Source organism: Desmodus rotundus, chromosome X (genome assembly GCF_022682495.2).
Source record: "Desmodus rotundus isolate HL8 chromosome X, HLdesRot8A.1, whole genome shotgun sequence".
Classification (NCBI taxonomy): domain Eukaryota; kingdom Metazoa; phylum Chordata; class Mammalia; order Chiroptera; family Phyllostomidae; genus Desmodus; species Desmodus rotundus.
In genome coordinates this window covers 91,312,477-91,326,197 of record NC_071400.1, presented here as the reverse complement: position 1 = coordinate 91,326,197, position 13,721 = coordinate 91,312,477, and the positions used below count along the sequence as shown (strand labels likewise).

The following is a 13,721-nucleotide window of genomic DNA, read 5'->3' as shown; positions in this document are numbered from 1 at the left end:
GGGGTTATAAAGTGATTATGGCTGGAGTCCTTTAAATCCTAGCTCTCAATGCCTAAGGCCAGTAAGCTAAGGCCATATGCTGTGAAACCAACCAGGAAAAGTGTGGGAGGAAAATCGCTGTCAGTGCAGCTGCAGTCAGTGTGACTCTGGGAATGAGGTCACCCCTGGATTGCCTCAGAAGACAGCCAAACTGTGGCTGCTGGCCTCCAGTACCGACATCTGCACTTTGATTATTCACGTGTGTCTTCTTCCTCTAACTCAGCAAAATTACAGGTCAACCTTCCTTTTCCTTTCTGCTGATGGAGGGGGGTGAATTTCCCTTTCACAGATGGTTTTTCCAACAAGCGGCTAATTGAATAACTGGGGGAATAAAAATGTCATATAAATAAATTTGCAGCACAGCACCCAACAACTGCTCCTTTAACCCTGTCTTTTCAAGTCCTAAGGAGGAATGTTTAGTGATCTTAGTCCCTTTGCTTAATCGTACCCAGGCTGCGGTAATGTTTATTAGAAATCATCCTTGGTTGACCTAAAGAGTCAGCCATTGAATGCTTTTCTGCCCTTACCAAAATTCTCTTTTATATTTGGTACTGATACAGATTATTTATGCAAATACCAGCCTGATCCTGCCTGTGCAGAGCCTGGTTCTGCCAATACAAGAGCCTGGTCCCCCTGGAAGCAGTCATGTGACTGCAGCCCATTACTTGAGCACATCCCTTATCTCTTAGTCTGGAACAGGGCAGCATTGGGTCAGACAGCTGTGGCTCCAAGCCAGAGCTCAGCCTCTCCCAGATCTGTGGCTCTGGGCTCACCTTCCAGACTGAAAGGCAAAGCAGCCGTGGCCTGTTTGAGTTACTTCTTTGTGTGTGCGGGTGTGTTTATTTCTTGATTTGTTTAAGCCAGAGCTTGCCCTGCAGAGAGGTGCAGAGATGTGAGATGTGTGGGGTGCATGTGTATGTGTAGGGGGTGCTCCAGAGAGAACAGCAATTCTACCTTTTTTCTTTCAGACCTCGACATTCCTCATAGAGAACGTTTTTGGGGGCGAGGAAAAACCTCTACACTGGCCAAGCAAAAGAACCAGGTGATATGTTTGTTTATTCTTGGGTACTTTGGGGGTGCAGAAGTGTACATTATTAACATATATTATGTAGCAACAGAATAGGGAATGTGCACTCCTTGGAGTTTATTTTATTGCTTTGCAATTTCTCAGATTGATTTTTCTCAAAGATGCTTATTGCAACTCCCTTGCCATTATCTTTAAAAGGCATACATTTGACTTTGCAGCCTGAAGGGTCGTGGCCTCTGTCAAATGAATGTGACCTTGGAAAAAGTCTGTGGTCACTTGGTTGAGAGCTAGAAAATGAGGGAAGGGATACTTTAAGAAACCCTTCTAGGCCCTTATCAGTGTGTTCCCCAAGCTCCATTGTACAACTTTATGTTCAGAAATCTTTTTTTTAGCTCCCTTGGCCTCTTGTTATTGCAGAGGACCACAGAGTTTCCATCTCTCTGTAAGAAAGACAAACAGAATTCCTTGCAACATTCAGGAATTCTCTCCAGTGATTCAGTGCTTACATACATTGATCAGATTGGATTCTGAAACCAAGGCGTAGCAAACCTTTTAGCCAACATTTTTGTTCTTTACGATTAAGCAGAGTGGGTCTTCAGGTCTGCCACTGATCAGCTGTGCCACGGAGTACCGTATTTAATTTCCAAGTCTCAGTTTGTTCATCTAAATATGGGAGTGATGATGCCATTTTGGCGGCTGCTATGACCATTAACTGGAATAGTGGAAATACAAAGCACCCACTGTGCTGGGTCAATAGGAGTCCCTTCATAAGTACTGTTGATTTTAGCTGTTATTATTATTACTGGTATAGTGTTTTTGCAGATCTTAGTGATCCCAGGAGAAAAGAACCCATATCTTGTGAATCTACAATTATCCCAGAACCTGTGGACACCAAAGGAATTTAGTGTCTGAAAGGTCCCAGACAATGCACTTGCAAGGAAGAGATTTGAGCAAACACAAGTTTTGTTTCAACACTTCTACCACAGGAGGTACTCACCCATGCACAGCCCCGCCTAACTCACCAGCTAAGGATTGCTCCTCACTAGTCCTCAGTACAAGTATGTCAGTTATGAGTTATTATCCCTAGTTCCTTATGAGAAAACTGAGGTGCAGAGGAATTAATGGCTAGCTGAGAAGAATTTAAACTTTGGTTTGTCTGACTTCTAAACCCCAGGCTGCACTGGGCCAGCGTTAGGCAGTTAGGAACAGTAGATGTGTTTGAGTTGCTTTCCCTCAAAAGGGTCCCCTGCTAGGTTGTTTGGGAAACAGTAGACACTAGAGATTCACAACACACATTAACGTCTTGAAGGTTCTGAGGAGTCTTTTAGTAAAAAACACCTGTGTAATCCTACTTCTCCTGAACTTATTTGATGGTGGGACTTTTTTTTTTTTTCATTATTCCTAGAATTATAAACCACATAGAACTACTGTTGTTCAAACTTTGGAGCACCTGGCACCAGGCCAAGCTGCCACCTGATCACAATCTTGTCTGATATAACAATAGATACCTTCAGACACCTCCTGGTGGTCAGTATAGTCTCCTCCCTTTTCTTAGCCTTTCATCTAATGAAAGGAAGAATCACCAGCTTAGTCGTACAGATCTCCCATTATTAACTTCAGACCCTAGGTACAACAAGCAAATGCTACAATGTTTTACTGACAGGCAATGGTGGAAGGGGCCTGTCTAGCATGGTCTGTTAGGGACTCCTCTACTCTCTGCCCCATAGTTATATTCAGGCCACAGACATCAGGCTGTAGAACCCCTGTTTCAATGAAGATGGAAGATAATGCAGGAGGGTGAGCCTGAAGAGGTATCTGTCCTCCACGAGTGGTGCCCACAGTTGAGTGACTGTGGGTTCTAGATTTGGGTTCCTTGGGGCCAGAGATAGAGTAGGAACTTCTCTCAAAAGCTAAGTTTTCTCTAGGAAAAGCTGAATTTCTAGCATGGGAAACCACACAGTTCACATCTAGAATGCCGGAGGTGGACTCAAGGTCAAGGCGACTGAGCCAAGGTATGAGGGTTCAGTAGAGATGCACATTGAAATAAAATAATGAGTAAGAACAACTTGGGGAGACTGGGATAGTGCTCAGAGGGTATTTGGCAGCCAAGGTTAGCTTGGCTCCAAGGGCCATCTTTCATTCTTTCCTTGCATTTCCACCTTTGGAAATGAAAAGTGTTTAGGATGAAAAGAACTGAACAACGTCAAACAGTTCAACCCTCCACTTCTCCCCCGTCACTCCTCCTCCACACACGCACAGTGAAAACCTTTTAGTAGAAGCCTTAGAAACCTTTCGTTCTATAAATTAAAAGTGAATGCCAATGATGAGTCACTATTTTATGTTTATGCTTAAAAACCATCCTCAGTATATATGTATATATTGGTAGAGGCAGCAGCAGTGGGCAAGTTTCAAGCTGGTTTTTTTTCACCAAGAGATGCCTTTTCAGTGGTTCGTGTCACTGACTATCGTATCCTTGGGTCTTTGTGAATTCTGCTCCCCACCTCTTGAGCTGCAGGAACTCCTTTCAGGCCCCAGGGAACCATTTCTTCGGGGACTTCTTTAGCACACTAAATGCATTTCTTTTTTAAAAAATTTAAAATTTTTTATTGATTTGAGAGAGAGAGGGAGAGGGAGGGAGAAATATCTGTTTGTTCTTCCACTTATTTATGCATTCACCGGTTGATTCTTGTATGTGCCCTGATGGCGGGATTGAACCTGCAACCTTGGCATGTGGGGATGATGCCCTGACCAACTGAGCTACCTGGCCAGGGCTAAATGATTTTCTAATGCTGACAGAGGGCAGGAAATGGAAGAAACTTAGGTTTTCTCAAATAATGGAAAATCCCTAAATCATTTTTATCAGCTTTGCAGTTAGCCAGAGATGTCCTCAAAGGCACATGCACTGTTCAAAAACTTGCTTCCCTTTCTGCCTTTAACTGGGAGATTACAGTCTAGGCTGGGGAGTGTGTGGGAGTAGGAAGCAGCACCTAGACTTAACCAGCTCTTGTTTTGGCAAGAATTAAAATGAACTCTCTTTTTCTTTTTCTTCTTCTTCTTCTTTTTTTTTTACTTGTTACCTGAGGGAGAAAAACACTTTAAAAGTAACTTGCTTAATAATTATATTTAATAATGTAAAAATTCTAATAAGCTTTTTTCCTAATAACCAAAAGTTCTAGAACAATTCTCATTTCCATCATGATTTTTAAATTTCCTTTAAAAATAGATATATAAGTACTACCCATTTTCTGGTTTAATGAAAGGTTTAGAATCAAATAGCCAGCATCTATATACAAAATGACAGACTAATAATTATTTTTAGTTATTAATTTTAAAAAAATGTTCCTACCCTCACCCAAGGACATGCTTATTGATTTTAGAGAGGGGAAGAGAGGGACAGAGAGAGGGGCAGAAACATCGATGTGAGAGAAACATCGATCGGTCGCTTCCTGCATGCGCCCCAATCAGGGACTCAACCCAGGCACATGCCCTGACCAGGAATCAAACCTGCGACTTTTCAGTTTATGGGACAACACTCCAACCAACTGAGCCACACTGGCCAGGGCTTAGTTATTAATTTTTTAAAGGACTCTGTCTTAGAAACATTCATTCATTCATTCATTCAGCATTTATCAAAAACCTGCTTTGTTAAAGGCACTGCGTAGGGGCATGGAGATTCAGGGAGTGTTTAGAAAGAAAGATACCCTGGGAGTTTACAGTCTAGCAGAAATATATTCAAGTATGATGCTTTTTAGTTCCTAGTGAATATTTTACATGGACTTTTCTTGTGTAATGAATTAACTGAGGGATGGCTGAGAACCAGATAGATGCCTTAGGAGAGAGATGTTGCTTTATTTCTTTTTCTAGAAAAGGAAAATCGAGATTGAAGTATATCACTTTCTATTGTTGAATAAGTGTTTGTTGCCTACTCAATGCCCAACTCATATATTCATAAAAATGGTAAAAAAAATAGCATGAAGATGGAAATGAAGCCCAAGGAAGATATGGAGAGCAGTGTGTCTCGAACTGAGATACAGGGAATGCCTACATCAAAGTCCCCTGAAGGGTGCACTTTTTAATAAAGAATTTATTTATTTATTTTTAGAAAGAGGGGAGGGGAGGGAGAAAGAAAGGGAGAGAAACATAGATTAATTGCCTCTCACATGCCCCCAACTGGGGACCTGGCCTACAATCCAGGCTTGCACCTTGACTGGGAACGGAATCGGCAACCTTCTGGTTCACATGCTGGCACTCAGTCCACTGAGCCACACCAGCCAGGGCTGAAGGGAGCACTTTAGTTGCAGATTCCCAGGTCCCCCAGACTGCTTGAATCCAATATTGGCAGTAAGGCCTGGGAGTGTGCATTTTTAAACGATCTCCTCTGGTAAGTCTTGTGATACTCATGTTGGCAAGCACTAATCTAGGCACTTGGATAGGGTCAGCAGGACTATATGAACTACTTCAAAGGCTGATGAAGGCCCCAGTAGATGTGTTCTCATAGGCACTGCAGATAACCTCAGAGAAATTTCTGAATATGGAGAGAAGACAGGCAATGTGTAAATAGTGCCCCACTTTCAAAAACGAGAAAAGAGGAGATGCCAGAAACCACAGCCTCATAAGCCTGATATGACCTCTGGAATCGTTTTGTACCAAACAGATGGAGTCAAAAAGCATTCAGAGGAAAATAAGATGCTCACTAGGCATCATCGTGGGTTTGCTAAACCAATGTCTCTACTAGAGATTGACAAACTTTGCTATATAGTAGAATCATCTGGGGAGCTCTAAAAAATCAAGATGCCCAACCCCACCCAAGGGAACCCAGGCATTAGTGTTTTCGAAACCCCCAGAGATTCTGATTTAATGAGGTGCTTGCTGACTGAACATTGGCAGTTTTAAAAGCTCCCCAGATGATACTAATAGGCAACAAAAGAATCAGGCCTAGCTCTAACTAGAATAGCTGTTCATTAAGGTTATTATTGTTTAAAAATATTTCCATAATTCAAGTATTTTGCTCATTTTAGTTTTCCCCTTTCTACAGTTAAGATTTCAAAGCTTTTAGTGTAGTGCTAATGAAAAACAGACATTCCCCTAGTCAGTTGTTTTCTGACTTTGTTCCTATCAAGAAATGCAAATATATTAGATCAGGTTGGTTTGGAGCATCAACAAATAAAGGAAATGTGGGAGCTAAAAAAATAATAATACTTTTCTTCCCACCTTCTAAGTTCTTCTAAGGACTAATAATCAAATTAACAGAGACAGATTAACAGGAGAAAATCAAAATTTAATACATGCACATGAGGAATTCACATAAGTATGGAAATTCCAAAGTCAATGAAGTAAAATTGGGTACATATGTCATTTGGGACAAAGAAGAAAGAGGGGGTGGGGTCTGAGATTTCAAAGGGAGTAGGCAATTTACAGGTAGCTGAGGAAGAGGGGAACATACTTTTGCTAGGTAACCCAGAAACAATGAGAAACGGGCCGTCTAGTAAATGCTCCTGCTTGGAGTCTTCCTGTCTAATACTAAGTTGATTATGCTAAGGTTCCCTTCCTGAAGCAGCAGGTTTTTTTCTGTCTGAATTCCTTAGGCAGGAAAGGGGAAGGGTCAAAGGTTCTTTCTAAATCTTTTGTTTCTTAATACCCTGCTTAAAAATTAATGTCCAAAAAGACAAAATTTTTGGTTCCCTTTAGAAACATCACCCAAAAAAAGTGACGAGGAAAGCAATTTTGTTGGAAACTCTCAGGGAGTGATTAAGATCAGTTTAGCAGTTTCATCTAACTCACCGGAAGTGCTGGTGAGCAAGTGGAGGGTAGACTTGGAGGGGTCTTAAAAACACTGAAGAGAGCCCTGGCCCATGTGGCTTAGTTGGAGAGCATCGTCCCTAGACTGAAAGGCAAAAGATCACGGGTTCAATTCCTGGTCAAGGCACATGCCTGGGTTGCAGGTTTGGTCTGGTAGGGGCACATAGGAGAGGCTACCAATTGATGTTTCTCTCCCTCCCTTCTCCTCTCTAAAATTAGCAAGCATGTCCTGGGTGAGGGTTAAAACAAAACAAAACACTATAAAACAACACTGAGAGAGCTTTTTTAAAAAGGGTACTTGCACAGATTCCGATACCTTAGTGTAGGGGGAGGCCTTGAGCTTCCTTTTTTAAAATAAGTGCCCCAACTGATCAAAGAACTTACTTTCATTTGAATTTTGGCATTGTTGTTTAAATATGTTGTTTTTGTCTCATAGTCTTCAGCTTGTGGTTTTCAAAGCACAGATAGACTTAACTATTTTGAACTGAAAATTAAAACTGTTAATGTCATATCCTTTATGTCCCATTCTCTATATTTCAGTTAGAAAATTATACACTTTTCCATTTCCATTTTTCTTTTCATTTTTAATGCTTTATTTTCTACAGACCGTGATCTGACTGAGACATGAGGAAAGCGTAATTTAAGTGTAGCAGAAAAGCAGTCTATAGCCGCTCCATTGCTGCTGCTGTGTTGTGGAAAATAGACCAGGATTAGATGATGCCTGATCACTTTCCACATCACATGATGGCCAGCAGTTGAGAGGAAGCATAAAATGAATCCTACCGATCACTTAGATGCCTTGTTGTTAACGGGGCTTCTTTCCCTCTCCTCCCCTCCCTTTTGTGTATTCCCCATCAGGGTCTGTGACTGAAGTGGCTCAGCTAAGGAGCGGTTCCTCACAGCTATTCGCACCATCTGGGAATAGGAAAGTGAAGCTTTTTTACACCATCTAGAAGACATGGGCTGCGGAAGTTCAATTAGAATCAAGAAAACTGCAAAAAGTGAGTGCTAGGAATGTGCCTGTCTTCCTGTTGAAAGGGGAAGAGTGAGCCAATTACCTGTTCCCCTTTCTCATTTACTCACATGGTTGGCTCTGGATCTGTCTGCTCTGTGTGATTTTGTACAAGGCATCATCGCTTGAACCAAGGTTAAATGTTGGGGTAACGTGGGAAAGTACCTTTAGGAAGATGTAGCTTTGAATTTATGATGTGTACCATAAAGTATTATCTAAGAGATATTTTATGTTTGATTTGATTTCAGTTGGAAATGTACCAATATAAAAATCTCAATTTAAAACTCAGTGGCAGGGAACAAGAAAGCCTCTGTAAATTTATATCTGTTTATTCAATGTTCTCATAAATAGATATATTCATGCTATGTAACATTTAATAACATCATTGGATCTTTATTAGGTTTTATAACTCAGTGATCAGATTTTGTTATGGCTATTCAATACAAAACTTTATGAGATTTACCTCATGGTTTTAGACTATTCTAGATAGAATTTGGGAAATGCTAGCGCATCTGCTTTCCAAAAGGGTGTTGTTTCCAAATAGATGACGTGACATGCCCCGCACTACCGCCATATAATTAGGGGCTTAAATATTTCCTTTATTTTGTACTGAGGTTCTTTCTCATAGCTACTAGAATGTAGTTGAAACTCACTTGAGTGTTTGAGACATAGTCTTCATAAGCAAACTAGAATCAAAACAAACAAGCTGGGACAATTATGTGAATAATTTGCTCTTAAACTCCATTCCTTTGTTATCTAGGTATAAATAATTTTCCCAATTTCTACTCCACGTTTTGGTTTTGGAAGTTTACTCAGGCTTAATATAGAGATGTTAGGATGCAGAATGTTCCATACTAATTAGTGTGAGATGTTTTTCTTTTGGTCTCAAATGCTGTGCTGCCCTCGCCTAGTTGAATTGTGCTGGTGCATTAGCTAGCTTATGTCTGACAGTAGAGACATGGGGGGTGCACTAACTTTTCAAATCTGTAAGCACATCATAAAATAAATCTTTCAACAGTTTCAGATGAACTAATTCCATAGTAGTAATTTATTGTAAAAGAGTGAAGAGAGTATTGTTTTATATGTAGGTTTACCCAGAGATTTTTAAATTTAGCCAAATTTCTTTGGTTAAAAAAAAAAAAAGCCAAGCTCAAGCTTGAAAGTAAGTTCTCTCTTTTAAAAATACTTTTCAACTTTTAAAATGTTGCATGTAAATGGAAATATCTTGGATTTTTGGCTTGCTTTTTAAAAATAATTTATTGAGGTGAAATTACTAACATAAAATGAACCATTTCATAGAGAATAATTCAATGGCATTTGGTACATTCATAATGTTGTGTAACCACCACTTTAAAAAAAAAGATTTTATTTATTTATTTTTAGAGAGGGGAGAGGAGGAAGAAAGAGAGGGAGAGAAACATTGATGTGTGAGAGCAACATCAATTGGTTGCCTCTTGCATGTGTCCCAACCAAGGATCAGCCCCACAACCCAGGCATGTGCCCTGCCCTGGAATTAAACTGGTGACCTAATCTTATTCAAGGATTAGAATAGCTGGGTCATATGGTAGCTCAAGGTTTAACATATGATAACTTTTGAACTGTTTTACCAGGTAACTGCACTAGCAATGCATGATGGTTCCAATTTTTCCACATCTTTGGCAGCACTTGTTACTGTCTGCCCTTTTGATTATATCCATCTTAAAGAGTATGAAGTATTGTTTTATTAGGGTTTTCATTTGCATTTCCCCAGTGACTAATGATGATGAACACCTTTCCATGTGTTTATTGGCCATTTGTAAATCTTCTGTGGAGAAATGTCTTTTCAGATCATTTGTCCATTTTTAATTATTTATTTTTGTTGTAAAAATTCTTTATATATTCTGGTTACTACTTCCTTATCAAATATATGATTTCCAAATATTTTCCCCCATTCATTGGGTTGTCTTCTTAGTTTCTGGATGATGTCCTTTGAAGGACAAAGGTTTTTAATTTTGATAAGTCCAATTCATTTTTTCATTGGTTGCTTGTACTTTTATCTAAGAATTCTTATATCTAAGAATCTACAGTCAAGTACAGGATTATTTATCCTCGTTTTTTTTTTCTGAGAGTGTTATCTTTTAGCTCTTACATTTAGGTTTTGATCCATTTTGAGTTAATTTTTCTATATGGTTTGAGGTAAGGGGTACAAATTTATTCTTTGTGTGTGGATATCTATTTGTCCCAGTACCATTTGTTGAAAAGACTGTTCTTTCCCTGTTGAATGGTCTTGACACTACTGTGAGAAATAAATTGACCACAAGTGTGAGGGTTTATTTCTGGACTCTTAAGTACTATTCCATTGATCTATATGTTTATCCTTAGGCCAGTGCCACACTGTCTTAATTACTGTAGCTCTTCTTGAAAGTTTTGAAATTGGAGTGAGTCCTTTAACTTTCTTTCTTTTTCAAGATTGTTTCAGCTTTCTGGGTCCCTTACATTTCCATATGAATTGTAGGATCAATTAGTCAATTTCTCAAAAGAAGCCAGCTGGAATTTTGATGGGGATTGCATTGAATCTGTAGATCAGTTTGGGGAGATTGCCATCTTAACAGTTAAATCATCTGTTCATGAACATGGGATGTCTTCCCATTTATTTAGGTCTTCTTTAATTTTTTTTTTTCAACAGTGTTTTGTAGTGTTCAGAGTTGAAGTTTGACACTTCTTTTGTCAAAGTAGCCCAAGTATTTTATTCTTTTTGATGCTATTGTATTGAATAAATGAAATTGTTTTCTTAACTTCATTTTTGGATTGTTCATTACAAGTGTGTAGAAAAACAGTTTTTTGTATATTGACCTTGTCTTCTGAATCCTTGCTGAACTCATTTATTAGCTGTCATAGTTTTTAATGGATTCCTCAGGGTTTACTGTTTACAAATCATGTCATCTGCAAATAGAGATAGTTCTACTGCTTCCTTTCTACCGTGTGCCTTTTATTTCATATTCTTGCCTAATTACCCTGGCTAGGACGTTTGTTACAATGTCGAATAGAAGTGTGAGAGGAGACATCTTTGTCTTTTTCCTGATCTTGGAGTCGAGGGAAAGCATTCAGTCTTTAAATATGACATTAGCTGTGGCTTGTTTGTAGATGCTCTCTATCAGGTTGCAGAAGTTCATTCGTATTCCTAGTATATTATTTTTTATTAAGAAATGGAGTTTAATTTTGTGCAATGCTTTATTTGCATGTATAGTTGGCCCTCCATATCTTGGATCTCACATCCATTGATTCAACCAACCATGGATCAAAAATATGAGAAAGAAAAATATCCCAGAAAGTTTCAAACAGCAAAACTTGAATTTGCCATGCCCTGAGCACTATGCTTGATCCACATGAATGCAGTGATGTGTAGGCATACCATGCTATAGCCTATATGCAAATATAGTTTAGATGCAAACACTATGCCATTTTATATAGGAGACTTGAGCATCTGCATATTTTGGTATCTTTGGGGGCTCGAATTAATCCCCCACAGATACCAAGGAACAATTGTATTGAGATGATCATTTAGTTTTTGTATTTTATTCTCTGAAATGGTATGCAGTAATTGAATTTTAGATGTTATACCAACTTTGCATTCCTGAGATAAATCCCACTTGATTGTGGTATATAATAATCCTTCTTATATGTTGTTAGATTCAGTTTGCTAGTATTTTGCTTAGGATTTTTACATCTGTATTCATAAGAGATATTGATTTATGTGATGTCTTTGTCTGGTTTTGATATCAGGGTAATACTGGCCTCAGAAAATGAGTTGGAAAGTTCTCTTGCATTTTTAGAAGAGTTTATGAAAAATTTGTGTTAATTCCTTAAATGTTTGGCAAAATTTGTCAGTGAAGCCATCTGGGCATGGGCTTTTCTTTGTGGGTAGTGTTTTGATGACTTATTCTATCGATCTATTCAGATTTTCTACTTCTTGTCATTTTCTTTAGAAATTGTTTTAAAAAGAAAAAAAATAAAAATTTTTTTCAATTACAGTTGATATTATATTAGTTTCAAGAGCACAGCATAGTGATAGGCATTTGCATAACTCACTAAATGATCACCCCAAATTCTTCTTGTCATTTTCAATAGTTTGTATCCATTTCATCTAAGTTATCTAATGTATTAGCATATACTTGTTTTGAGTATTCTCTAACTCTTTTTATTCTTTCATTACCTTCGGTTGAATAGTCAATCAACATTTACTATGATTTCATAATAATAAATCTGCTGAATACTGATGCAATTGTGTTTACTTACATTTATCCATAAGATAAACATTTTATCCTTAAATTTTTTTTCTCATTCAGAAATATTGTAAAATATAGAAAAGCATTTGGAAATTAATAATACTCCCTCATCATTCTACTATCCAAAGATAATGACTTATCATTCTGATAATTTCCTTCCAGTTTTTTTGTTATAGATATTTATTTATCAGACTAAATATTTTTTTTACAGTCACTTCTTTATTTAAAAAAAGTTTCCTAGCAGAAATGTGTCCGCTTTATTTTCTGCCAAATTTAAGAGCTATGAAAGAAAACACAACTGAACTATATAACATTTTATAATTTCTATATTTCTAAAAGAACAATACGCAGAGTTAAGAGCTAGTAACCAAGGTGGGGAAAATATTTGAAATAAATATGACAGGCAAGTTAACAGTCTTTTAGCTGGAAAGAATTCATACAATTGATTTTTTTTAAAAAAAAACAAAAACATTTGGACCCCAATAAAAATAACAGGTAAAAGATATAATTGGACAAATCTCAAAAAAGAAAGTATAAAACAAATAAATTAGAATATTTTCAACCTCACCAGCAATTAAAAATAAGTAATTTTAAGCAAGATTTTTTTAACCTATGAAATTTACAGAGGTTTTAAAAATTGTATTCCTCAGTACTTGTAATAGTATGGTGAAGTTATTATCAGATGAAATATTAATTTTTTGTAGCTTTGCTTTTGTCACTAAAACATTTTATATAAACATTTCTCAGGTTGTTATAAATGCTTTGTAAATATCACTTTAGCCATTACTAAATATTTCATTTAGTGGGTAGGCCATAATATACTTAATTATTCCTCTAATATTGGATTTTTAAAATAAATATAAATAGCCCTTTGAGCCATTTTTTTGTAAAGGTTTTTCCTTATTTTAGATTATTCTCATATTCAGGTGATTAGACATGAAATTACTGTATCAAGGGCTATAAATATTTTGAAAATTCTTGATAGAAGATAATAATTATCTTTTCCTGATCGCTAACTACATTCTAGAGAGTGTTAAAAATATTTTACATATATTTTATTTAATCCTTGCAATAAATATAAATCCTCAAGTAAAGTGTTATTATTTCTGTTTGTATAGTTGAAAAGGGTCATGCTCAGTGAGGTAAATATTTGTCAAGGTCATATAACTACAAGTGCCAGAGTTAGGATTTGAACCCAGGGAGTTCTGACTGCAGTGTGTTTTGCTGTCAACCATTACACCCTTTTTTGGTACCTCCCAATGTAACTTTGTTAAATTTACTTATATAAGTATATAAATAGAGTATGTAAATAGACCAAAAGAACAACTGCTCGATCCCAATCAAAATATGGTTGTTCTAGCTTATAATATGGCTCATGGTGATCAGCTAAGCAACAAAGGCCATATGGGCCCTGGGACATCGAAGAAGACCTCTTTTCTTTATAATCACTACAAATGAGATAGTCCTCTTAGTCTTTGATGGGAACTCACTCAGTCACTCACTCACTCAGGAAACCTTTTAGAGAGCGCTTTCCATGTGCCAGGAATTGAGGATACAAAAAAAGTAGCTTATATTTGCA

The 13,721-nt window shown here is 37.5% G+C and overlaps 1 protein-coding gene across 3 annotated transcripts in view; it reads left to right on the top strand.

Annotated features, from left to right (window-relative positions):
• PPEF1 (protein phosphatase with EF-hand domain 1) overlaps positions 1–13,721 on the top strand; it is a 104,081-nt gene that overhangs the window by 15,773 nt on the left and 74,587 nt on the right. For all 3 annotated transcript variants that reach the window (XM_024569881.3, XM_045203314.2, XM_071220303.1), the window contains 2 exons: positions 1,008–1,081; positions 7,724–7,866. In XM_024569881.3, the coding sequence (XP_024425649.1) occupies positions 7,824–7,866 (43 nt within the window). In that variant the 5' untranslated portion in view covers positions 1,008–1,081; positions 7,724–7,823. The remainder of the gene's footprint in view (positions 1–1,007; positions 1,082–7,723; positions 7,867–13,721) is intronic.